The 26,395-nt window shown below is 43.9% G+C and overlaps 7 protein-coding genes and 1 pseudogene across 7 annotated transcripts; 3 read left to right on the plus strand and 5 right to left on the minus strand.

The window, feature by feature from the left end:
- Positions 1-995: 995 nt before the first annotated feature.
- LOC120451384 lies at positions 996-2,901 on the minus strand. Its single transcript, XM_039639067.1, is given in 6 exon segments — positions 996-1,040; positions 1,043-1,145; positions 1,147-1,249; positions 1,345-1,375; positions 1,378-1,436; positions 2,883-2,901. Coding segments are annotated over 6 exon segments (360 nt in total).
- A 1,858-nt stretch (positions 2,902-4,759) lies between these two features.
- Positions 4,760-12,352, plus strand: LOC120457678 (COP9 signalosome complex subunit 7). Its single transcript, XM_039645171.1, has 5 exons — positions 4,760-5,033; positions 5,090-5,342; positions 11,372-11,592; positions 11,768-11,921; positions 12,070-12,352. Exons 1-5 carry the CDS (start codon positions 4,848-4,850, stop codon positions 12,090-12,092), a joined length of 837 nt encoding a protein of 278 aa, XP_039501105.1. The 5' UTR covers positions 4,760-4,847; the 3' UTR covers positions 12,093-12,352.
- A 1,971-nt stretch (positions 12,353-14,323) lies between these two features.
- On the minus strand, positions 14,324-14,794 carry LOC120458106 (larval cuticle protein 1-like; the record flags this gene model as incomplete). Its single annotated transcript, XM_039646021.1, has 2 exons — positions 14,324-14,364; positions 14,443-14,794. Coding segments are annotated over 2 exons (393 nt in total), but the record flags the coding sequence as incomplete, so codon positions are not given.
- An 853-nt stretch (positions 14,795-15,647) lies between these two features.
- Positions 15,648-16,225, minus strand: LOC120456355 (larval cuticle protein 1). Its single transcript, XM_039643147.1, has 2 exons — positions 16,135-16,225; positions 15,648-16,069 (listed from the first exon to the last, which is right to left on the minus strand). Exons 1-2 carry the CDS (start codon positions 16,144-16,146, stop codon positions 15,689-15,691), a joined length of 393 nt encoding a protein of 130 aa, XP_039499081.1. The 5' UTR covers positions 16,147-16,225; the 3' UTR covers positions 15,648-15,688.
- A 4,133-nt stretch (positions 16,226-20,358) lies between these two features.
- On the minus strand, positions 20,359-21,330 carry LOC120443681 (annotated as a pseudogene).
- A 237-nt stretch (positions 21,331-21,567) lies between these two features.
- Positions 21,568-22,185, minus strand: LOC120458911 (larval cuticle protein 2). The gene is made up of 2 exons (XM_039646756.1): positions 22,131-22,185; positions 21,568-22,068 (listed from the first exon to the last, which is right to left on the minus strand). The coding sequence occupies exons 1-2, from the start codon at positions 22,140-22,142 to the stop codon at positions 21,700-21,702; spliced, it is 381 nt and encodes a 126-aa protein (XP_039502690.1). The 5' UTR covers positions 22,143-22,185; the 3' UTR covers positions 21,568-21,699.
- A 142-nt stretch (positions 22,186-22,327) lies between these two features.
- On the plus strand, positions 22,328-23,672 carry LOC120458910 (larval cuticle protein 3). Its single transcript, XM_039646755.2, has 2 exons — positions 22,328-23,289; positions 23,346-23,672. The coding sequence occupies exons 1-2, from the start codon at positions 23,278-23,280 to the stop codon at positions 23,670-23,672; spliced, it is 339 nt and encodes a 112-aa protein (XP_039502689.1). The 5' UTR covers positions 22,328-23,277.
- Positions 23,673-25,906: 2,234 nt separating this feature from the next.
- LOC120458048 (larval cuticle protein 3) lies at positions 25,907-26,310 on the plus strand. Its single transcript, XM_039645558.1, has 2 exons — positions 25,907-25,927; positions 25,984-26,310. Exons 1-2 carry the CDS (start codon positions 25,916-25,918, stop codon positions 26,308-26,310), a joined length of 339 nt encoding a protein of 112 aa, XP_039501492.1. The 5' UTR covers positions 25,907-25,915.
- Positions 26,311-26,395: the final 85 nt, after the last annotated feature.

Raw genomic sequence — 26,395 nt, forward strand, 5'->3', positions numbered from 1 at the left:
AATGGCATCGGCATCCCTATTATCCGTATCCTGCTCATCATCAAACACGGAAGGACGACGGAGGAGGGTCAGCCGGCATTATCGTTTGTTTTGATTGGTTTTTTGTTCGCTCCTCTGAGGGGATAATGCTCCACACACGTCCACACACGGCTTCCTGCTCTCTGACGGGCATGTTGTTTGTTGTACGGCAACGGCTGAAAACATTCATCAATTTCATTATCCCAGGATGCCAGAAAACCTAAAAGCCCGCCATCCCTCATCCCGCATCCCGCATCCCACACCCAATCCGCATCATTGTCAGGTGCTTATACGAGTATGCGCCCAAAAATAGACGCATGCAGATTGAAATTGATGGCCCGGCAGAGGGCTTAGTTCCCCAGCCACTTTCTAATGTTTAAGTTCTCGATTACACGACAAAAGCGCCTTTCCGGCAATTCAGCATTCCAAAAGGCCAGGATTACTATATGGTGAAAAGTGCTTACCGGTTGCACTTCAAACTGCGATGGATAACAAAACGAGCTTCGGGTATCGGCAGAACATCAGATAAATTGGGGTACGGACGGCCCAGCAAAGCCACTTTGCAGCTTAGCTGGTAGAGAGCAAATGACAGGGAACCAAAAAGGGTAACAAACTAGACTTTGAACCCGCTTTTCCAGTATGTAAAGTTGGATTTCGCAACATTAAGCAACTAATCTCTCATAGTTTTCTTTATAGCTTTAAGTAAGAGCTGCATGTATACTTAGTTAGATAGGTATTACTAGCAAATAAAATAGCTTAAATAACTAACCATTTCAAGAAGTTTATGCTTGAAAGAATCCAAATGAACTCGAACTTCTTTTTTCACTACTTTATCATTCTATCTATAATCATATTCTCATAGTCATATTCTATTGGCCCTTCTTCGACCCTATAAACATATATATATTTACCTTTAAAGTTGGTCTCACAAGCCCTCACCAGGAACTGTGCTGATGCTAAGCCAAAGTAGCTTCATATCAAATCACACCCAATCGAGAAATACTCGCCTGCGCTTGGGAATTTGCGAATTTGGCTTACTTCTTTCGCTCCGTGAGACAGCTCGAATAATATGCGACATGCCAAATTGATTGTATTGGCAACAAGTTGGGCCAGGACCCGGCGCACACCCAGCCACGGGCTATCCTTGTGCCTGGCACCAGTCGACATGGGTTTGAATCCGTGTTTTTATCGCCAGCACAGCAAGTAATGTTTCCCCGATTTTTCCCGCCGCTGGCGCACATACTACATATAAACAAAGAGCGTTACAATGATACGCCATGCTCGACTAGATTGGGATTGCGCCAAGGAAGGTCGCTGTGGCTTCCCAGTTTTCCATATCCTGTTTGCGGTTGGCACGCTGGCACGGTATGTGGCCGAAAGTGGGAGCTGTTACGAAATTCGATGTGACACTGTTATAGCTGCAATACCGCCGAACAACTGACAGTTGGTTTCCGGCTAATTGTGGGCACTGCTGGATTTGCCCGGCACTCAGGAATTTCACGGGAGCGGAATCCGAACAATTGGTAATTTAAATTAGCCATCTGGCTGTGTTCCCCGTGTCCATTTACGCGTTGCTGTCCAGTTCCTAGAATCCGATACAAATTGCATTTTTACTGCGCTTCCTCCCACATTGCCATGGCAATTTCGCTACCTTCTCTACTCCGCCAGCTACAAAGTTTCGCTCCAAAAGGATCCTTGGTAAATTTTCACAGAGCCGGGGAATTTTTATCAGCTGTTTTTGTGCAACCTTTGGCTGCATTCGCTAAATGCAGTTATTCAAAGGCTCTTGTTCATTACGTTGTATTTCTATACGCCATTTTCCCTAAGCCCCTGAGTCCCTGCCAGCAGTGTCCCTCGGCTCGAGTCGCGCGAGAAATCCGTGATTTGGGTCAAGTTAACATCATTCCGTCGAAATGGGCCAAGTTGTTCAAGTTTCCCGGCCGCCTGTCATTTGCATCGATAAGCGGAGCCACTGCCAGGCAGTAATAACAATACGTTCACTAAGCCAAATAATCGCGGACAACACTCGCCAAAAATAAGTGTGTTATCTTAGACTAAAGAAGTCCTTTTAAGCTTTTCCTTTATAGCACAAACATAAGGATTAGCCTCGGAAGTCATATTATTATATGTCCAGAAACTACTATTAAAATTATTGTAAAAAGAGATAACTAAGATGGGGGGAATGTTAAAATTTCTTGTACGTAATTCCCATATTACTCACGGATATCCTTCTTATAATTTTTTTTCGCAGTGCCCAATCACACACAGTTGCAGGCGGGGAAAGCAATTTGAGTCCTAATGAGCAGAGCAGCAAACTCACTAAAAAGGAAGGTCAAGTCTTTGTCCTGCCGATAAAAAATGATAAGCCAAAGGCGAAAGCGAAAGCGAAAGCGAAGGCCGCAGCTGCTGGTCAAAGTGCCGCGGCAGGGGCAAGGACATGTTTTAGTACACTGTTATACGGCTGTAGGACAGTCTGAAGGACACTGGTGTGGTGGGCCCTCACGTACATTTGAATGCCGCGCGCGTTCGCGGGGTTGAGTCCTTTTATTTGGCCATTTTGGGGCCCTCGAACTGTGTTGATATTTTATTTTCATACATTTTTATGGGCTAGTAAGCAAATTGTCGATGGGCGTAGCCAGGCAGGGCTTCCCTGGATTTCACAAGGATTTTAATGTGCAAGCCGATGATGGATTCAGAAGTGAAAAAGTGTAATTAATTTGAAAGCTTAGTACCAGCTGAACCGACGATGGAGCATGTACGTGAATTTGGCAATGACGTCCTTGCTTTGCCCGCAAATCGAACGCCCGCGTTCGGTAATCTCGCAAATAGGAATGAAATCCCGGGGAACTGAACACCCGAACAACCTGCCAACTGCCGATTCATTGTGCGTCAAATTAATGACAAAGTGAAATCCACAAAAAACCAGAACTCGGAGCAGAGCGGGTAAAGTTTGCCGGCGTGACAAAGAGCTTTTCAAAAATGAGAATTTCAGCGACAAGGCGGAAAGTCTACTATAGTTTACCCTCTGCGGGATTTCTACTAAGAGACCATATATGGCGATGCCAGTCAACGGAATCCTGATTAACTTAAAACCCAAAATGTTTCATCTATTTTCTTTTATATTCATTTGCTCATATACTAAACCCAAAACATTTGAAACCAAAGGCATGCATGTTACCAAATGCACCATTTAATTTCCGCTTAGTGTTCTTCCGCTGCGAACCACGTTTTTTCCGGTCTGCCCAATCTTCTAAGTAATTTCGAATCCCCACCTGCTGACCACCAGTGGTCCATCGCAAGAATGGCCACAGGCTCTCGTCGGTTGGCAAGCGAATATCCTCCACGGACGCAACTTTGCGCACGCAACCCACAAAATGCGAACGAAGTAAAGGCTGCGGAATTTCGCATTATTCCGAAAATGTTTCGAACGCACGGCAAACTAATCACAGATGCAATTCGGGTAGCAGTCGCCGCAGGAGAAAGAACCGCATCCACCGCTCCGTATGGAAGCCCAAAGCGAATCTGCAGCCGAACACACGCAACAGAATCAAAATCAAAACAATTTTGTAATGGCTGCGTACTGGCAAATTTGGCAAATCCCATAAAATTTGAGGGTAGGGCTTCGCGGTGGGCGGTAGGCGGTGGGTGGTAGGCGTGCCAATCCAATTGGAAAAATTGCAAAACAGTCCGGTCAATTTCTGTCGAAGTGTCGGCATTGCAAGTGGCACAGAAAACAAAGCTATACAAGTGGAGTATATGCTGCACAATTGAACACTGTGCAGTGGGCAGGTTTAAAACGGAGGACAAAGTGTCTTTAAGGCGCTGGCTCCACTTTTTGGGACATCCTCTGTGTGTACGAGTATGCCCGAGGGTCCATGACCTTTAGTTAACTTTTCATAATCGATGAGCTAGCGCATCCCATATAGGGGATGGTCCCACTCACGGCCACTCCCACTCCCACGCCCACGCCAAAGTTAACCCCCCAGACACAATAAAGGGTTTTTAACTTTGACCCTGCACCTTTTTATACTCGCACATCCGCCCCTGCCCACAGCAATAATAACAAGTGTGGCTGAAGCCAAGTTTTGGCAGCCTAAAGTGGCTCAAGGAATATATTTTTTTAGGCCCATCCTGCCGTTTTCGCCCCTTTTTCCCTTTTTTCTACAGCCCCCTTGGGTGCGTCTGTGTGTGCAGCCGGAGTGAATTTGGTGCGAAAAGGGTTTTAAAATAAGGATGCCCGGCTTCAAACATAATGACTAGCATTTCCACAAGGTGAGTGCAAATGGTTGGGTGTTATTAGGAAAAACAATGCAGCGAACGAGTTGGTATCCCAAAAGAACATAAAATAATCATAAGCATAATGAACGGGCTTGTAAATGTGGTGGAGCTAGCGCGAACTTTAAGTTTTAAACTTACTTCTTTACTTTCGTTTGTTTAAACTTGCCGCCCTCTTTTATGGCAATCAGCTTGTGCCAGCGCTATAATAATATAACCGTTTCTGTGTGTATCGATATATCTAGTATTTTTTGTACTATAGGTACTTTACCTCGTGCTATAATATTAAATATTATATATTCGCTATGCAATATTCAAACATTTTTTATTTATTATAGGAAATAAAAATCGTTTTGCATAAAAACTCCACCCTCCACCTTTTAATTAATGGAATGAATGACGACGTTGGAAATAATAAAATATATATCTAGTATATTTTCAAATGCCGGGTCTAATTTATTTAGCAATCGAGGAACGGTCACACTTGGCAGTGTGCTCGCAAAAAACAAAACAATCTCAAAACTCTAAACATTAAACAAATTGAAGCTATAAAAATGACGCAGGACATGCTGCTGAGCAACGAGGAGCCGAGCAAGAGCAAGGAGACGTTTCTGGAGAAGTTCTGTGTCCTGGCCAAGTCATCCAGCGGCGCCGCCTTGCTGGATGTGATTCGCCAGGCCCTGGAAGCCCCGAATGTCTTTGTTTTTGGCGAATTACTGGCAGAACCATCCGTTTTGCAGGTATGCTTAACTATAAAACTCCTAGCCGTACATTTCCCACCACATCTCATACACAGCTGAAGGACGGACCGGACAGCAAGCACTTCGAGACCCTGAACCTATTCGCATACGGCACTTACAAGGAATACCGCGCACAGCCGGGAAAGTTCATCGACTTGACTCCTGCCATGCAGAAGAAGCTGCAACACCTGACCATCGTCTCGCTGGCCATCAAGGCAAAGAGCATTCCATATGCCCTACTGCTCAGCGAACTGGAGATCGACAACGTGCGCCACCTTGAGGACATCATCATCGAGGCCATTTACGCAGGTGAGTTCGCCTAGGTGAACAGTTTGATTGGTTGATAGTTTCAATACGTTATGTCAAAAACTCATCTTAAAAAGTGATTTTTGTCCACCTCGCAGGTGTCAACAAAGGGCACCTCTTTACTTTCGCTTGGTAAAGATGTGATGCTTTCTAAGAATCGCCGAAACTCAACCACATATATTGTTTTTCTCCTTTGCCTTTTTGTTACCTATTAAGTTTCCAGTTGAAAGTCCTGCCGTTTTAGTACCAAGCTGATAAATCTCGACACTGCTTCCCTTCCTAGCTTGCATTATTAAATCAAATGCTAATTTTTGCCTACTTCTCACTATGGTAAGGGCGCCTCCTTCGTCCAATTAGAATTTTTGAACAGCTGTTCACCTACGCCGGCAACTCAGCAGCTGTAAAAGCAGTAGATTCACAAAGTTATGCTGCCGTCTAGAGCCACCCATTCCCGACCATCACTCTCCCACCTCTGCCTTTGGGCAGTGCACTTGATTAGCCGGGACAGCTGGCGCATCCTGGGTGGAGAAACGAGTATTATGGTTGCCACCATTCATTAGGCCACTCGGTCTGGCGCCCCACCAGTTGATCCTGCCCACCTCATCCCCGCGGGAAAACAGTTTTTACTGTTGCCAAAGTCGTCAGCTGGATGAACACTTTTGCCTCGATGATTTTCTTTTGAGCACACGCCTCAATGGTGGCCGCCTATAATCAAACTGCGCTCCATAATTGCCACATAAAAACATTGCTTTAAGCGTAAGGTGAGAATTCACAAATCATGAATATTCCCGACTTGAAAAATCTTTTGTGTACTCACTATTTTGATTTTGTCAAAATGCTGCCCATTAGGAATTTTTAAGCTACATAAAAATAACTAATTTAATTCGATTACAATATTTAGAATCCTCTCAGAGATTCATAGCCAAAACTGTGCATTTGAAATTAACTAGCAAGTGGTGTTGCTAGGAATCTATTTAGTTGGCATATGTGTATATGTATCCCCACTGTTGCATAGAAACTTGAAATCCATCACTGTGCCCCGGCACAAGCTGCATATTAACACACTTTGCACTTGTACTTCCGGACCCATTCTGTGTCCGCATTGTATGTCTGCCGAAAGCCTTAAATCAAACGAGACACCCAGAAGCCGGGGCCAAATTTCGCACTCGGAAACATCGTTCGTGTAAGCATACTTAGGGCCCTCAAATGTGGTGCTAAACTTGTTGGTGCTGTTGATTTTTGAGCTTTGGCCTGTGATCTATGGACCGGAACAAAAACAAACAGAGCAAACAGAGGCTGTGTTATATGGGGCTGAAAACGAGCCCTTCAGGATTTTTGGTAAGTGTTCGGTTTTTAGCCGCTCTCGACAAGTGCCCCCTCGACGTATAGAACAATCCAAACATCGGCGCTGGATAAGCAAATAGTGTTTAGAAGTTTTTAATGGACTCTAGGCCGTCAAATATGTAAGCAAATAAAGTGACAACTCAACGCCATCTTCCCCATAAATAAGGTTTCCCCAAGGCACGGCGAGTACTCCTCGACACGTCGTCTCACCTGCCCCTCTTAATTGCTTTCCAAATCCAGGCAATGGACGGACAAACAAAATTTCCCGCCCTACTCAAGATTTATGTTATGATAGCAATCATTAGAGCATCATTCCAGGTGGCAGGAGGGAAAGTGCCAGATGTTTGGCGGAATGCGAAATCATTGCGTTCTATTAGGCGCCGTAATCTGACATCGCAATTTAATGTAGTTGGAAGCGGAACAGGCCTCCATTAGCCGGCGGGCAGGTGGAGTGATTCTCTCGTCGCGATTTCAGGTCATCCCATTAGAGCATCGTTTTTCTACCAGGACGATGGGTGGGGATATGGTAATTAAATGCCTCTTAGAATTCAAATTCGCCAGAAATTTCGTTCCATTAGTGAACCAGCCCTTGATTGTTTGGGCTTTGTCCAGTGTTTGGGTTACATTTATATTACCTAGATTCATTACTGATATATTCACAACAAGTAATCCAACAGTATTCTCTTAAATTAATTTTTGTTACTTCTCAGGATATTTAGAACATATTCTTCACTAGTTTTGTTGCTTGCTTTTCATAGCAGTGCAAAAAAAGTTAAGTAAGTCGTAAAAATTCCTCATACGAGTGCGGATAACCGCCCCCAAAAATGCTTTGGCATCTGCTTCTAAAATCGATCGGTCGAGCATTTCCCACCAGGACAGCCTCAGTGGTTTTCAATCTCCCAGGCATTTTCAAATATTTTCCCAACTGCCTCGAACTAGTTTTTCTGCAATAACTTCCCGGCCCCAGCAGCTGAATGCTGGGAATCGCAGGAAAATAAGCAAAACTGTTTGTACACTCATGCCGTAGCGAGGGTTGTGTGCGGAATGCCACCGAGTTTCACCGAGGATTGCACCCTCGCAGTTGCCGTGTCGAGTTGCTGGGATTTACAGAATGTGTCGCAGAATGCGCCGTCTTGATTTTAGTTTTTTGGCGCACTTCTTTAATTTCTTTTGTGTGTCAAAGAAAAGTTTCGCATAATTCAGGGTGCTTGAGAGCGGCTTTTGAACTAGCTTTCCACCAGGCCGGGGGATTTGCAATTCTGAGAGAAGTGGGATGAATTTGTTTGGGGCATGCACGAGGAAGTACCAAAGCGCTGGCCACTTGTGCATAACATTCTCTGAGTGGGCCGCAAAAAGTGTAAGCCTCTTTCGCAATCGGTTAATTAACACTGTTCCAATGGCGGGAACACTGCATGGAAATCGGCTTTTATTCTCTGAAAAGCTGTTACATCAAAGGCCAGTTTACCTTAATGAAGAAGCCGCGACCTTGCCGCAAAGCCGAATACCCGAAAGCGACGCAGTTCGGAGATAATTTGCTGTACTCGCCCTAAATCCGGACTTGTGCGTCTCCCCGGGACTCGCCGATTTCACAGCAGCTTCTGATTGCACAGTTTTCGGCGTCAGGGGCCCATTGCAGTGGATTTCCTCGAAAACTTTGAGAAGGGAGAGTGTTTGTGGGTAACTGCGCTGAGCACTTTGTCAGTTTTAGGTGAAAACTTTTCACCAGCTATGCACCGCCTCATATTGATGGCACAAGTTTCCAGCCCGCTAGTTTGCGGTTTCAGAGGAGTCTATGGCCCAGAAAAAGGCTGCTTCCCACTCTATAAATATCTGTGAATAAGTATCTTAAATAACTATTTATTCCTAAATTTATTTTTAACAATTAAAAAAACAACGTTTAAATCAGCAGATGGATCTTTTTTTTTGTAAGAACAGGGCCTTATAGTGCCCAAATCAACGAAATTTCTTTAATGAGAAGGGCTTTAATAATTATACAATTATTACTGGAAGGCAGCTAGAACGCCAACACTTTTTTTGGGTGCTCCTTTAACAAATTTTATCTTGTGCCATTGTCCTTGCCTGCTGCTGTCGTTCGGGTTTGTGTAGAATTTCAATTACCAAATTCAATTTTTCTGGGCAAGGTGGTAAGCTGTTTGACGAGTTGCCAAAACCTGTCAGCAACAGGTCACCAGAAAACGGGACCATCGTAATGGATTCTCAACTTTTTAATAAACAAATGGTATGAATTTAGGTCCTATAACTTAAAAGGTTTTATGTATGTAAGCCTAAATGCTGGCTTGTTTGGAAGACCTTTCCAAAATCGTAGCATATATATAAATTTGTCTATCTAACGAAGATCATGTAACTAATGCGTTTCCAATCCTTTTAAATCACATTTATTCTTAATAAGGAGCACTTGTCAGGTCGCATCCATATAATCCATATCCATTATTGTAGGACATAATGCTGAAAGATTCGTAGATCCATCTTATGAGCAATAATGTAAGCATCACTCGGTGGAGCTCATGTGCAGTCCTTGAAACATTCACTTTGCTGTATTTCTGCGATTCGGAAGTATAGATTAATACCTGATGTTGAAAGTGTTTGGAGAAATTGGTCTAATCGATTAAGAATTTAAATGTTTTTATAAAATCTATAATAAATACGTCTGCTTCACTTGTTGTAAGCCCTCGTAAGGGTATGCAAATCCGTGTAAATTGTCCTTTCGGACCACGTTTCTAAAATCGTTACATTCGTTTCATGGAAACTTTACATTCAAACGAGTTTTTTCCGAGTCACCAAAAGTACACACGCCGTGGTGGTCACATTCCTGGAGGGTTTGTACCACCGACTGCGTTTTTTTAAAGCTTTCATTCATCTCCAGATAGCCACAGCCATTGGATTTTCATCAGCATTTGCCACAGAACCACAGCCGTCGGCGGTTTGGCATCATCGCCTTCTGCCGCTACGATGATTCATTCTCCTGTCCCTCAACGGCTTTTTCCGCAATTTACGGGCGAAGCAGTAAGCATGATTGATTGCCCTGGCGTTGAATTTTCCGCACGCGGCAGCAGCCGCCCACAGTTTTCACATGGCTGAAAATACAAGACACATGTCAACGCCGGAAAACCACAGGCAGTTTACAGCACTTGCGGTCAAGGCGTCGCGCAACAACGAAATCCGCAATTCCCCCATGTTTTTCAATTATTCGAGGCGTACTCGAAGGCATCAAATCAATAAGCATTTTTGCGCCAACTCTCAAGCTAATTAGAAAAGTGTCTGACAAATTGTCAACCCAAATCGCTGGTCGTCTGACCAAGTGGATGAGAGAAATTGAATCTTCGGGCGAATTCCCTGCATATTTGAGTGAATATTTATGACGCAAAGTCGGTGCCATAAACACAGAAACTTGGTCCGCAGACTTCGTCCCCAGTCCGATGCTGCCTTTCCGGCGACTCGTTCAAGGACACAAGTGGTCGTAAAGTCAAAGGCAAAGAGTGCTCAAGGACTTAACTAGGGCTTAGCCATGGCCAAAAGCGGTGAGCGGAGAGGCTGCTCTCACTTAGCCACTTCCTCGGCCGAGCAAGTTAAAGCCTCGGGCCATAGTTTGCATCGGGGTAGAGGATTTCGGTACTCGGGACTTTGCAACTGGGACTCCCACTCCTGTCGGCACGGATGAAAACAATTCCAGATCCGCTTGCTGTAAATTGTAATCCCGCTGAGGAGCTACAAACTAAACGACAAACGACGATTTCAAATTAATTACTCAAACTACTTTTGGCAGACATGGCCCTCGCAGCAGATTGCATTTTAGCTTACGCCCGCCGGGCAGTGTATTTGCCAATTGACTTAGAATACAAAGCTAATCGCTCCAAAGCCACTTGGCTTTGGCTTAAAAAGATCGCCCTAAAGTATTGAAAACAAAAGTTAATACGCTGGTATTTGATTACACATTGTGTGTGACTCGGTCACCACAGTATTTGGGCAACACTTGGGATGCTGTTGTGCGGCTTTGCGGATTTATGGAACCCGGCTTCCATTTGCTTGATTATAGCCAGTTTCGTTCTGTTGTATTTGCGCTCATCTAACTGTTTTCTAATCAGTTTAATTGATTGAGGGTTTGCTGTGTGGGAAAAAGGTGACGTGATTAATTGCGCATCCGTTTTTACAGCTGGGTAGGGAATTATCATTAAATTCGGAATTGTAAATAATCCAAGTGAATATTCGGTGTATGCTTTTCTACTTATAAGGTGCATAAGTAATCGAATGCATTTAGAAAATATTGACATTCAATATATTCCAGGTTTACCCAATTCGTTAGTGGGCCCCTCCATTCTTTTTATTCCCATACTCAGCTTGTGTGAACTACTTTGTTTTTGGCTTAGGCCATTCAATGGAAATTTGAAATTTAAGGATACTAAATGCATTTCCCTTCTTCTGCAAGACCATTTTCTAGAAATGCAAGCCTCTAGCTCAGTTACTATTCCAACTGTGAACTATTCCATTCGTCCATAGGCATCACAACAAACTTGTTGCAATGGCCTTCAATGCACTCCAGAGCTGCTACTTAAGGCAACACTTTGGCCAACTTCAGGAACTGCTCGTTCCAGGCAATTAGTCGAGAAAAAGTTGACAAGTTGGCTGGGAGGAAGAAAACTCTCTAATTTTCCTTTCAATCCTTCATGCAGACATCATCCACGGAAAGCTGTTCCAGAACACACGCATTTTGGAGGTGGATTACGCCCAGGGCCGCGACATTCCGCCCGGATACACTGGCCACATCGTGGAAACCCTTCAGGCGTGGGTCAACTCCTGCGACAGCGTTTCCAACTGCATCGAAATGCAGATAAAGTACGCGAACGCAGAGAAATCCAAAAGGCTGATGAACAAGGAGCGCGTGGAACAAGATGTGAGTCTTCTTATCTAATTACCTTTATTGGCACTACGAATTTTAAATCTCTGACTGCGGGCTCAAAAGTTTTAAGTAAGACAGTATACAAAAAACGTATTAGTATACATTTCTACTTATAGCCAAAGTATCAGATTTCGGATTTAACTTTATTTGTCCACTCTATTCCCCCTAGCTCATCAATCTTAAGAAGGTATTAAAGAGCCAGACCTCGGACAGCGATGAGAGCATGCAAATAGACACCCACGGACCGGGAACAAGTGGCGGATTGGGGCAATCGGAGCTAAGAAAGAAGCCCTCCAAGCTGAGGAATCCACGCAGTGCGGCAGGTGAGTATCGCAGCTTAAAAGGAGGTGAAATCACTTTGGAGAACTGCCCACGCTCCGTGACAAGCTTCATTACAAAGCCATTAGTTAGAAACATTATCATTAATTTTCTTTCCTCACCCGCTGGGTCCTCTATCCTAATCCGTTGCAGTTGGCCTCAAGTTCAGCAAGTGAGATGAGACCGGTCGGGCGGACGAGGAGTCAGGATCTGGTTCCAACGCAGCCAGCCGCAACTCCACGTGGCACCTGAGGGGCGGCGACCACTCGGCTGTCGGAGAAGCGCTAATCCCATCAAAACTCCGTTCGATTCACCAGATAAATGCCGGCTGTCCTCGTGAGGGATTCCATAATTAGCAGCAAATTAATCGCCACTAAATAACAATATAAATACAAATACGAAACCTGTAATAATAGAAACCATACGTCAAAATGCATATTAATTGGACTATTTATTTATCCACATCTGCGCGATTGGCTATTTTAACATTGATGCCATTGTGATTTGCGGCCATTCAAGGCGGGCGTTTAATTAATGTCAAAATAACTCGGGTTTAGACAAATGTTTACTTATCACATACATACGTGTAAACACAAACGTTGCGTGCTGCGGTCTGTTAGTGGCGCATGTGAACATATTTTCATTTGGTTATATTTGCAAATAATTGCGGGTAACCTGCAGCAAATTGAATTTATTTGATGGGACTGCTAATTTGCACTTGGACTGATGATCATTTTTGTATTGTTTTCGTTAAATTATGACAGCACATGGTGAATTCGCACGCTTTTGATTCATTACCGGATGATTAGCCCGCCCACATGGCAATACGCACCATTTCTTGATTAACAAACAATTTAGTGCACAAATAATTACAACAATTGCAAAAATGCGAATATGAGTTTTCGCGGAAAACGACGTGTTACCCGACGATTCCTGCTGCCTGGAGCCCTGCTCATTAGGACCCTCCAGTTGAGTCAAACCTTGCACTAATATTAGAGGCAGTTTGTTATTTGCTTTCCGCACATCCACATCCCCAGAGCCAAAGAAATGATAGTGCTGCGGAGAAGTGAGAACAATAACGCATTCTGTCAGATGTGCAAAGTACTTTCACCATGGGCACGGATGTCTGCTGGCAATTACTTAATTACATTTCATGCTTTTGTTTCTGTGGAAAGCGTCTGAAGCCACAGAGTGTTTTTTAAACGAATGGAAACCACTATGCAAGCTTTTAATTTACATGTTTGCACTCAATATGGAAATTTGTCGCACGTTTATCAGATTGCTGCCTTTGTTGAAGGAACACCAGTATAGTAGAGCAGTCGGAACTCATTAATGGCGCAAAGTTGCAGTATTGTACTTTTATTTTATAAACAAAAGAACTTCACATGCATCAATTCAAGCCCTCCAATTAATAACATTTTTCTGATTGCCCAACAATATGGTTATTTTTCCTAATTATTATGTGCAACCTTTCAATGTAATGCTATTTTCAGTTGACCTACTTAACGCAATCATTCCCTGAAAAACCGCAACTAAAAATTACATATATATACACCTTTGCTTGTCGAGCCCACAGTCATGCCCCTTCATTTGGGATTTACTCAAATTGTTTTCAGTTTGGGGTTTTAATGGGAATCGCCTACCGGATCTCAACTGGTTATGTTACTCAGAACATTGTTATTGAAAATAAGAACAGTAAAAATTATCATTTTAACAGCTTGGTGACAAATTTTGGCTTTATGCCTTTTCAGTTTTTAGATTCACGCTTTTTGCCATTCAGTTCCAAATCTAATTCTCTTTTAAATCAACATTGGCAATCGGGTTTGTGCGGTGATCGCTAATCGAATTGTTAAAGTTGCCTTTTCGACCGACTCTATTGAGATCTAGGGCAGAATTAAGTTATTCATTATTCAAAAATTGTCAGCATGCTAAATTAACCGAATCAGCTGTTTTTTTGCAGTATACTAATAAAGGCCAAGGTCGTTTATTGACAGACCTTTTCGATGGGATCTGAAAAGGTTTCAAAACGGCTTTGAAACAATGCATACAGAGGAGTAAACAGAACATAATTCTAATTTTGTAAGTGGTACATCCGCAGTTGAACCCCCTACAAATACATCTAAAATAATATGTTCTAATAATATAAGATATCACATGGGTAGTTAAATCACCTTAGTTACTATTTAAAGGTTGAGAGAGACAATATATGTTACGTATTAGGAGTTAGGAACTAATTCGTTACCAGTTGCGTTCCAAAGTGTAAATGGATAAAGTACTGCCTAATGAAAAAAACATTTAAAACACATATACTCTAATAAGAACAAAATGTACGCATTTTTACTAAATCAAAGGTGTTAAACGGGTAGGACGTGTTTAAAGCCGTTACAGTTGTTTGCCAAATTCAAAGTCAAGGTTGCGAACTGGTTTCTGCCGTTAGCAATTGCGAGTCTTTTACAAACAGTAAGATTACTTAAACTAATAGTTTAAAAGGTATTTTAAAGACAGTTTTCAAGTGGATTGCGATACCCGGGGGATTGTTCATCGGCGATGGTTGTGTTGGGTGGGACTCCAGCCAGGCGATGGCTTTGGCGACGGCCGGCGGCATTGGGGCAGTAGTCGGGATCCAGACCTCCGGGAGTTGGTATACGGTCTCAGAGGCGATATATCGGAAGTAGCCATGGATGTTGCCATTAACATCTCCGCTGGCGGCCAGCTCAGTTCCGTTGAAGGTGCGCAGACTAGAATCGAATCCATCGGCATGAACGTCATCTGATCGCAAAGGGATATCGGCGTGGACATCCTCGGAACGTCCTACGGAATGGGGCACTGGGGGATTGGCCACCGCCAGGCCGAAAACTGCGCAGAACATCACCTGAAACAGGGACAATAGTTAGGGATCGAATAGGTAGGTTCGAATCCTGTCGTTATTCACAAGCATAATCTTTTCCGATTCTGCGAGAATTGCGAGAACTGATAACTGATTTTGGTCAAGCATTATTGCCACACAAACTGAAGCCATATCAAAACGCTTCGTTCTTGCATTCAATTGGTGCTCTGTGTTCTGCGTTGACTTCGCGAATGATGCCCCTTCACCCATTACAAAGCATCATCACATTCGAAATAAGCGAATAGGAACTATATGCTAAATAAAAAATCAAATGAATAAGGGGGCAATCGAATCGTGTGGCATTGACCATTGATCTCACGTATTAATTTTCCTTGTCAATTACAGTTTCATTACAACTCAGCTAGCATTTTGAATGAAATTGGCAAAACAATTGGGTATTCTCTCAACTTTCTAACTGTTATAGTTCCTCGGAAACGGGTCGGAAACGCTTTCTTATACGTGTAACATAATTTGTAACTAATCTAGTATACCATATTACTCTACGAGAAGCGGTTTAATAAAATGAAAATAAATCATGTGGCTGCGACAGTTCTGGACAGCTTGTGGGCTGAAACAAACATGAACTTCTGCGTCTCTAGAATCTACATGCCTTATATAAATTCACTCGTTCTTATAGCTTCCGAGGTATCCGGTAATGGTTATTTTGTCTCGCGTAGTTATTTTGATCTAGAATACATATGTATATATGTATACTTCCTAGGGTTCCAGTACTTGAAAAAAATGTTCAGTTAAGAACACAAACATTTATACTGCTATAAGCATCTGCATGTATTTTTTAAAAGTCAAGAAGGATAGCTAAACAACTAGGGCGAAATTTTTCGGGAGAACAGTCCGTGGTTTGGTCCGGGATCCGGGTGACGAGTCCTAGTGATGACGGGGATGCTCGGGTGCTGAGGGGTGAGACGCCAGCCAGTCGAGGGAGCGGGCAATGGCCTCTGGGATTGGAGGAGGAGTGGGGATCCAGGCTCCCGAGGGCTGGTATCCGTTCTCATCAGCCACGTACTTGATGTCCACGTGATCGCCCTCGGGGGAGATCCATGCGAAGTTGCCGTGGATGTTGCCATGGACATCACCGCTGGCGGCCTGCTCGATTCCGTTGGAGGTGTGCAGACTGGTGTCGAATCCATCGGCACGAACGTCGTCCGATCGGGAAACCACATCAGCGTGGACATCCTCGGAACGTCCTACGGAATGGGGCACTGGGGGATTGGCCACCGCCAGGCCGATAACTGCGCAGATCATCACCTGAAGGAGAGTATAGATCTTAGTTAGGGATCTTATAAGTGGGTTCGTGTCCTGTTGTTACTTACAAACTTAAACATTTTGGCTGATTTCGGTCTGGTTGAGAACAAACGTTGACTGATAACTGATTTTGGTCGAGCAGAGCTTTTTTATATGATCGCCACCCAAACTGAACCCATATCAAAACGCTACATCTTGCATTCAATTGGTGCTGTGAGTTATGGGGTGACTTCGCGGATGCGCCCACACCCATTAAAAACATCGTCATATGGCGAGAGCTTAGCAAATGCCAAACAACGGGATAAGTACTATATATAATCGCTTAATAGATGCTAAAATGAAACAATCGCATCAATAAGAGGCAAACGTGTCGGGTGGCATCCCAAAATCCAAACGAGTTTGACCCGCCCCTTCATTGAATCCCTCTATAAACTTGACATGGCTTTGCCAAACCGTGAACCACTTTTGCAGTGCCATAACAACTCGATTGACTACAAAGTATTGCCGACTTCTTAGACTCGATGTTTTGCAGTACATTAACTTGAGTCTCTACTTTGACACCGTGACCATTGCTTCTCATTATCGATTCCTCTTGATGGTTGGGGTTAGACTTTAAGCAAATTGGAGTACGTTTTTTTTTTGCTTGTATGTTAAGCGCCTTTTTTTATTTTTCGTATATTACTTAAATTTGTTAAAAATGTTGGGGGCTAACGACCCCATATAGTTTTTATAGTGACATTTAAAATTGTTTGCGAAGCTTATGGTCAACCTAAAGTCAACCATATAAAGTATATATATTCTTGATCAGGATCAATAGCCGAGTCGATCTGGCCATGTCCGTCTGTCTGTCCGTCTGTCCGTCCGTCTGTCCGTCCGTTTGAACGTCGAGATCTCATGAACTACAAAAGCTAGAAAGTTGAGGTGAAGCATACAGACTCCAGAGACATAGAAGCAGCGCAAGTTTGTCGATTCATATTGCCCCGCCCACTCTAACGCCCACAAACCGCCCAAAGCTGCCACGCCCACAATTTTGAAAAATGTTTTGATATTTTTTCATTTTTGTATTAGTTTTGTAAATTTCTATCAATTTGCAAAAAAACTTTTGGCCACGCTTACTCTAACGCCCACAAACCGCATGATTCGACAAACTTGCGCTGCGTCTATGTCTCTGGAGTCTGTATGCTTAGTCTCAACATCCTAGATTTTGTAGATCCTGAGATCTCAGCGTTCAGACGGACATGGCCAAATCGACTCCGCTATTGATCCTGATCAAGAATATATAGACTTTATATGGTCGGAAACGCTTCCTTCTGCCTGTTACATACTTTTCAACGAATCTAGTATACCCTTTTACTCTACGAGTAACGGGTATAAAAAAACATGGAACAAATTGTTTGCTTACCTAGGACTTTTGAGAAGCGTAGAGAAGGGCACATATATTGTGGTATTATTTAGTATTAAGTATTTAGTATTATTTAGTATTTAGTACTTAGTATTATTTGGTATTTAGTATTATTCATTATTTCCTTTTAATGTTACGTAATACTTTCAGCTATCTTACTTATAGTTTTATAATTTCACTTTGAATGCCAGCTAGAACTATAGAAATAGAATAGTGTTAATTATGTATAAATATTATTTGATAATATATAAGATTGTTTTTTGTTAAGACATTAGAAACATCAAAACGCAACAGCATGGACACGACCTGATCATTGGGTGTGCCATTTCACCCTTCACCCGTCCTCTGGCTCGTTGCGCCTGTCTTCTTGCCCTGAAGCATTCCGAGCGTAGGTGGTTGAGGGAGCCGTTCCACCAGTAGACCGGAGTTTTGCGTTTGCCATTTTTCTTCTTTCGCGGCATCGCTGCATCGCATGCAGCATCTTCATGAGCGACGCCACCATGGATTCCGCATGCCCATTTGTTTGCTCCAATTGCTCAATGCTAAAGGCCAGCATGTACTTGTCCAGCTTTCTGATATCCCATGCTTGCCCAAGGGTACTCCTTGCCTGTCGTTGTGTGATGCACGACGAGCGGGCGCTGAATGTGATTAGGGCATGATCGCTCAGAGTTACGTCCTCCTGAACCATCCAATTTGCAGTGGAGGCTAGACTTCGGTTAACAAAAGTGACGTCGATGAATGATGTACCTCTGTCGTTGTTAAACGTGGGCTTGCCACCATCGTTCAGCAGCACCAGATCCAGCTGGTTCATGGCATCGATAACGGCCCTACCTCGGAGGTTAGATGTCCGGCTTCCCCATTCTATTGCCCAGGCGCTGAAGTCACCTGCAATGACTACCGGCTTGCGCCCTCTAGCGTGGAGTATTAGGTTGTCTAAAAAGTCCTCGAAAAGGTCCGGGCTGTCACTAGGCGGGGCATAGCAGCTATATAAGTGGACACCCTTCACTTTAGTGTACGCAATGCCGCGCATTGGCACACTTTCCTGGTCCTCTATGTAGAGGTTTCTGCAGCATATGACTGCCGCCTTACGAGTAGAGTCGAAAAGAGCTTCTGCATTTTCCACACCAGGGACGTACGGTTCACTTAGTAGCATGACGTCAGCATTGCGCTCTGTCGCTGTTTGGGACAGAAGGCTCTGTGCAGCTGCGCAGTGATTGACATTAAGTTGTAGTATGTTAATCATGGATGCGGCGTCTTAAGGCTCCTTTTGTTGTGCTCGCCTTAAAGGTAGGGCATGTAAAGCTACCTGTCGGGTGATTCCTGTCTGTGTCGCTGTTGCAGATCAGGCAATTCGGCGGGTTGACACAGCCTTTCGCTTTGTGGCCTTGTTCGCCGCACCGGAGACAGCAGTCCGAGCGATCAGGCTCCTGGCAGTTGAGTGCCCTGGTTTTCAGCTGGATCCCTTCGAATTGGGAGGAAATACAGCTATAAAGCTCCATTGCAGTCGTCGCCTCATCCATGCCACTGCAGGTTAACGCCATTCTCCGCGCGCCCTTGCGGACCGCAGCCATTTCCCGAAGGGATTCTTCGATAGCTCCCCTGTATTCGGACATGCTTGCAGCAGCATTCCCCTCCACTTCGAGCAACAGCTCTCCTTGTTGGGTCCTCCTGATTTTTTTAACGTGGCTGCCCAGTTCTGACAGGCACGGGTCTGCTTTAAGTTTACGGAGCATGTCCGTGTACGAGGCTCCTCCAGTCTTCTTAATAATGATGGCCTCCGGTTTTTTCCGTAGTCGCTTAGATGCCACCTTGGTCCACTCCGAATTTTTGTTACCCTCTTTGGCAACGGACGCAAAGCTGGGCGGAACAGGCTCGTTCACCTTATGCGTCTGCAAAATCGCGTCCTTGCTAACCGGAAGCTTCTTCTGGGGAGGCTTCGCCGGGGCGCTCCTTTTGCTGGCTGCCGGGGCGCTCGCAGGTTTGGGTTGCGCTTCCGTCTGGGTTGCCGTACTCTTTGCGGGGGCCTCCTTGGCTTTGGCCTCCTGCAGCTGTATAGCTCTGGCATTTAGAGCTGCTAGCTCCGAGATCACACCCTTGGTCGACAGGTCTAGTGGCCTAGACGGCGAAACAGGCGGTGTTCTTGCTGGTACATATTGGGACGGCACACTATCTTCCTATTCATCAGGGATGTTGAGGGGGCCAAGTCCTCTGCTGCAGTAGCTCCACCGATGCTGGGTGTTGACGTAAGCGTCTGAGGGACGGCTTGCGCTACGCTCACAGCCGCTGGAACTGGCATTACAGCTCGCTCCGTTATCTCCGTGATTCCCACTCCTTTGGAAGGGGACCTGGACATTCTGGCGCTTCGTTTGAATGGGTCCACCACGTCGACGGGGGCAGTGCCCCCCGCTGGACCGTCCATTAATTGACGGGTGTCAACCCTAGTTTACCCTATGCGAACGTGGAGCACCAAATTTAGCAGGGGTCCCACGTAGGCCACGGATTTCTCCTAGGCGTTGGCTGATGGAGGTTATTCCGCCTCTTCTCGGACACCAGAGCCTCTACTTGGGCACCGAGATGGTGAGAGGTTGGTGATTGGTCTGACCGCGACCTTTATGCCGATTCCCTTGCTAAATATTGGTCAACTCCACACAAATTTATATATAAATATATATTTTGTTGGTTTTTCGCAATTTTTGTCAATTGTCCACTTCTAAACTAAATTCAAATTAGATATTGTTTGAATATTATTGTTTAGGTACCGGTACACGATTCGGCTGTTGGAGCAGCCCTGGCAGTGCCGATGGTCTGGCAACGCCACTAAGCTTCGATCACTTGCCGACGTAAGTTGGCAGCGCTGTCAGCTGTTGTTCTCAGCTGCACCGAATTGCAATGTCATAAATATTGGCAATTTAACAATCGCTCGCGTTTTTTTTCACCTTTAATCGCGCCGAAATGATGCACATTAGCACCGAGTGGCTTTGGGCAGTTATTCCGCCAAACTCGCCAAGCCGTCTTCGTGATAATAGGTTTTTCCGCGCAGCGTCAAATAGAGTGTCAACAAACACCCGGGTGCTGAGACACCCGTTGTTTAGCGGGTGCCCCTAGAGTGCCGGTGGCTTGTTGCAGTTTTCTAGTGGCAATCTTCTTATACAAACTTCAATCATATAATCTAAAATTAAATAAGAGCCTTATTTCAATTTACTCATTCTCATAGTTCCTGAGATCTCCCCGAGTATTCGGTAATGGTCATGTTAACGCTCTTAGTTTAATTGATCAAGAATATATATACATACTTCATAGGGTTCAAGAACTTGAAAAATGTTCCACTTAAGAACACAAGCATTTATACTGCTATAAGCATGTGCATAAATTTTTTAAAAGACAAGAAGGCCAGCTAAACAACTAGGGCGATATGTTTCGGGAGAACAGTCCGTCCGGGATCCGGGTGACAAGTCCTAGCGGTGTCGGGGATGCTCGGGTGCTGGGGTGTAAGACACCAGCCAGTCGAGGGAGCGGGCAATGGCCTCTGGAGTAGGAGGAGGAGTGGGCAGGCGGTCGCTTTGGGGCTGGAATCCGTTCTCGTCGGCCTTGTAGCTCACACGGACGATCTCGCCATCGGGGGAGATCCACAAGTAAGCTCCTACAATTTTACCGTGGACATCTCCGGTAGCCGAAGCACAAGAGCCGTTGTCCAGGACCACAGGCTCACAAAGCCATAGGTTTGGACACCGTTGACCAGCTCCTTGACCTTAGCAACCTCGTTGGCGGCCACCAGGGCGACAAGGGCGCAGACAAGCAGCTAGGATATTCCAGGATTACTTATTGAGCTGACCGGTCTCGATCCCCAGGTACTTACGATCATGAAGATTTTGAATTGGTTAGACTGTCAGACTAGAGAACTCGTGAGACTGATGCCGATTCGGAATCACTTTTGGCTGATGCAACCCGTTTTTAATTAACATTTAGGCCAGCATAGGTCTAGTTTGGATTTACGGACTGGTTTAAGTGACATGCTCGGTGGCATCCGCTGCACTCTTTTTGATCAAGACTATATACATACTTCATAGGATTCAATTACTCGAAAAAGGTTTCAGTCAAAAACACAAACATTTATACTGCTATAAGCATGTGCATATATTTTTTTGAAAGTCCAGAAGGACAGCTAAACAACTAGGGCGATATGTTTCGGGAGAACAGTCCGTGGTTTGGTCCGGGATCCGGGTGACGAGTCCTAGTGATGACGGGGATGCTCGGGTGCTGAGGGGTGAGACGCCAGCCAGTCGAGGGAGCGGGCAATGGCCTCTGGGATTGGAGGAGGAGTGGGGATCCAGGCTCCCGAGGGCTGGTATCCGTTCTCATCAGCCACGTACTTGATGTCCACGTGATCGCCCTCGGGGGAGATCCATGCGAAGTTGCCGTGGATGTTGCCATGGACATCTCCGCTGGCGGCCTGCTCGATTCCGTTCGAGGTGTGTAGACTGGTGTCGAATCCATCGGCACGAACGTCGTCCGATCGGGAAACCACATCAGCGTGGACATCATCGGAGCGGGAGACTGGGGCCAGGGCGGTAGCCACTCCCACAACGGCGAGGATCATCACCTAGATAGGGAAAATATTTCGAATTAGATGGCGAGTTCATAATTATGCTGTGAGCCACTCACAAACTTGAACATGTTGGCTGATTTCTGTCTGGTCGAGAACGAACGTTGACTGATAACTGATTTTGGTCGGGTGAGCCTTTTTATATGATTCCCATTTCGGTTGTCTCCAAACGCATTGCTTATTACTTTTTGGGCAAAGTACAAGTTATCGCGTGCCAATGATGCCAACAAAAGGCAGTGCCCATAAATTCTCCACTTGACTCTGCGATACAAATGTCAAAAAACAAGTCTTAGGCTGCTGAATTGATTCCGAAATGAAACATGCCTCGGTAGAAATTTTGTAGGGGCGGTGCAGTACGGGTTTTTAGATTCTGTGCTCATTGATGACGTTTTAAATTAACCAAGCCTTTATCAGTGAAGCCTGTTTTTAATATTGTGGGTAACTAATACCGTGTATTCTTATGATCTCTCATCGAGATTGGTTTAAATATTCTTGCAATGAAAACAAATCAATAAAATATTAGAGTAGGTTAATTTGTAAAGTGAAGTATATATTGTTATGCATACGCTGTAAATCTATATGTATAACCACATAGGTAGCAGTAAATTTGTTTAATTCCAATTAATAATATTAAAAAAAAATAAAATGTGTATTATATAAGTTTGAGAAGTGAACATGAAATCATTTGGTTATGATGATAAAAAAAACGATTCCGCAAGTAATACTGCCTAGTTAAATACGCGTTATTTGCCTATGCTATCACAATATGATGTTCCTCAATATTGTGGATGTCACTGTTTAATTTGAAAACCCCGCAAAGCTTTTGACCAGAGTTGTCAATGCGGCACACATAAAATGAAACACTTATTGGGCACCGAAAACTATGCTATAGTATTTCCGCTAAACGACAAAAAATTAAATTTCTTACTGCTTAATAATAACAATTCAGTTGCTGGTCCGGTTTGCTTTGTATATAGGCAAATATTTTGGTTGACTACCCAAGAATGCTCACCTCCTAATGGAAGTGGTTAAACCATCTCAAAGTCGATTAATTTGCATCCCAGACGGTTTTTATTATATGCACCATATTGACTTAATTATAATACGCACATTGCATCAGCTTTTAAAGATATATAAACTCCAATTTGAGCATAGATTGTCATCAGTCTTAGAAGATTTCTAGTCCGACAATCTAACCAAATCAAAATGTTCAAGATCGTAAGTATCCCATGAGGAGCATCGGCAATTCGCAATCTAATCCCGGATTATCCTAGCTGCTTATCTGCGCTCTTGCCGCCCTTGTGGCCGCCAACGCCAACGTGGAGGTTAAGGAGCTGGTCAACGATGTCCAGGCCGATGGTTTCGTTAGCAAGTTGGTCCTCGACGACGGATCTGCCTCCTCTGCCTCCGGAGATATCCACGGTAACATCGATGGCGTCTTCGAGTGGATCTCCCCTGAGGGTGTCCATGTGCGAGTGAGCTACAAGGCCGACGAGAACGGATACCAGCCCCAGAGTGATCTGCTGCCCACTCCTCCTCCGATCCCAGCTGCCATCCTGAAGGCTATCGCCTACATCCAGGCTAACCCCAGCAAGAACTAAGCGAACATTAAAGATTGAAGACAGCTTGGTTGAGTTTGGATTTCTCTCTCTCTCCTGCTGTTTTAACTTTAAGAATGATGTTATCGAATTCAAAAATAAATTAAACCGTGCAATATAAAACAAGTACATATTTTACATCACTCAGTCAGATAGTTTGAAAACGCTCCTGATAATATAATGTCGTAGAGGGTAATAAAAGAAAATTAAAATTTAACGAAGATACGTTTACAATTGCACAAACAAGTACAAAACAAGAAAGAACGCTATAGTCGAGTTCCCCGACTATCTGATACCCGTTACTCAGCTAGTGGAAGGGAGAAGGAGAGTCTTAAACACAATTTTTGGCGGTTTGTAGGCGTTTAGTGGGCGTGGCAGAAAGTTTTTTGGCAAATCGATAGAAATTTACAAGACTAATACAAAAACGAAAAAATATCAAAACATTTTTCAAAAGCGTGGGCGTAGCAGCTTTGGGCGGTTTGTGGGCGTTAGAGTGGGCGTGGCAAAAAGTTTTTTTGCAAATCGATAGAAATTTACAAGACTAATACAAAAATGAAAAAATATCAAAACATTTTTCAAAAGTGTGGGCGTGGCAGTTTTTGGCGGTTTGTGGGCGTTAGAGTGGGCGTGGCAACATGAACTTGCGCTGCGTCTATGTCTCTGGAGTCTGTATGTTTAATCTCAACTTTCTAGCTTTTGTAGTTCCTGAGATCACAGCGTTCATACGGACGGACAGACAGACGGACAGACGGACATGGTCATATCGACTCGGCTATTGGTCCTGATCAAGAATATATATACTTTATATGGTCGGAAACGCTTCCTTCTGCCTGTTACATACTTTTCAACGAATCTAGTATACCCTTTTACTCTACGAGTAACGGGTATAACAATACAAGCCGATTATCACAGCATAAAATAAATTTAAACTGCGTTAAACCAAACTTGAAAATATGTGATAAAAAAAACAACCAAACTATACACTTTTTCCAATATTATCATTTAATTATCCGACTGTTCCTATGGCTGTTAAAAATGATGATTATCAAATAAGAACGCATTATGATTAAAACAACTTTTTAGACCCGTTACTCGTAGAGTAAAAGGTTATACTAGATTCGTTAAAAAATATATAACAGGCAGAAGAAAGCGTTTCCGACCATATATATATTTTTTTTTTTTATTCCCTCTTATCCTCTCGGGACTTAGGCGGAATCAAAAGATCGGTCGAAAAACTTACAACGATTACTGAAACTAATACGAGAAATTCAGCTCTCGTAGAGCTTGTCATGCGACAGCCAAATCAAAAGGATCCAGGCTATACAAAATAAGGTCGCAAGACTCATCACCGGATGCGAGTGGTTTGTGCGAAACACCACCCTGCACAGAGACCTGAAACTCGCAACGGTATTTGACGAGATAAACCAGCACTCGAGCAGATACCATGACAGGTTGGAGCGCCACAGAAATCGGCTGGCCAGCGCTTTAAACAGATCTCGCCCACTAAGGAGGCTGAATAGAAGACAACCGAGGGATCTCATATCCCGATCTCCTGTGACAAGGGTCAGCAGAAGCTGACGCTTATCTTAATTCCTATATGTTATCTGTGATTGTTATGTAATTGTAGTAAAATCTTTGTAAAATAGAAAAAGCTAACTGTAGTTAGCCGGCGCGCCCAAATGGGCTGAATTAACAGAAAAGAAGGACACAAAGGGGCTCCAAGTTTTCCCGTATGCCTTAATAAATAAAAATTATTATTATTAAAAAAAAAAAAAATGTACGCTCTGTAATGGTATAAAACTGTTGTCAATGCGGCACACATTTAGCACCGAAAACTATGCTATAGTTAAATATGCCGTTAAATCACAAAAAATTAAATTTTTTACTGCTTAATAATTATCCACAAAGGGGCTACAAGCTTTCCCCTTATGCCTTAATAAATAAAAATTATTATTATAAAATTATTATTAATAATTATTCAGTTGCTGGTCCGGTTTGCTTTGTATATCGGTGAGGCAAAGGAGAATATTTTGAATACCCAAGAATGCTCATCTCCTAATGAAAGTGGTTAAACCATTTCAAAGTCGATTAATTTGCATCCCAGACGGTTTTTATTATATGCACCATATTGACTTAATTATAATACGCACATTGCATCAGCTTTTGAAGATATATAAACTCCAATTTGAGCATAGATTGTCATCAGTCTTAGAAGATTTCTAGTCCGACATTCTAACCAAATCAAAATGTTCAAGATCGTAAGTATCCCATGAGGAGCATCGGCAATTCGCAATCTAATCCCGGATTAACCTAGCTGCTTATCTGCGCTCTTGCCGCCCTTGTGGCCGCCAACGCCAACGTGGAGGTTAAGGAGCTGGTCAACGATGTCCAGGCCGATGGTTTCGTTAGCAAGTTGGTCCTCGACGACGGATCTGCCTCCTCTGCCTCCGGAGATATCCACGGTAACATCGATGGCGTCTTCGAGTGGATCTCCCCTGAGGGTGTCCATGTGCGAGTGAGCTACAAGGCCGACGAGAACGGATACCAGCCCCAGAGTGATCTGCTGCCCACTCCTCCTCCGATCCCAGCTGCCATCCTGAAGGCTATCGCCTACATCCAGGCTAACCCCAGCAAGAACTAAGTGAACATGAAAGATTGAAGACAACTTGGTTGAGTTTGGATTTCTCTCTCTCTCCTGCTGTTTTAACTTTAAGAATGATGTTATC

This window comes from Drosophila santomea, chromosome 2L (assembly GCF_016746245.2).
Source record: "Drosophila santomea strain STO CAGO 1482 chromosome 2L, Prin_Dsan_1.1, whole genome shotgun sequence".
Lineage (NCBI taxonomy): Eukaryota > Metazoa > Arthropoda > Insecta > Diptera > Drosophilidae > Drosophila > Drosophila santomea.

Bases quoted from the DNA above. Each gene is read 5' to 3' on its own strand.
- LOC120457678 (XM_039645171.1), top strand. From the start codon at position 4,848: ATGACGCAGGACATGCTGCTGAGCAACGAGGAGCCGAGCAAGAGCAAG. The intron at 5,343-11,371 runs GTGAGTTCGCCT...TCCTTCATGCAG, and splicing joins CATCGAGGCCATTTACGCAG to ACATCATCCACGGAAAGCTG. The intron at 11,922-12,069 runs GTGAGTATCGCA...AATCCGTTGCAG, and splicing joins GAATCCACGCAGTGCGGCAG to TTGGCCTCAAGTTCAGCAAG.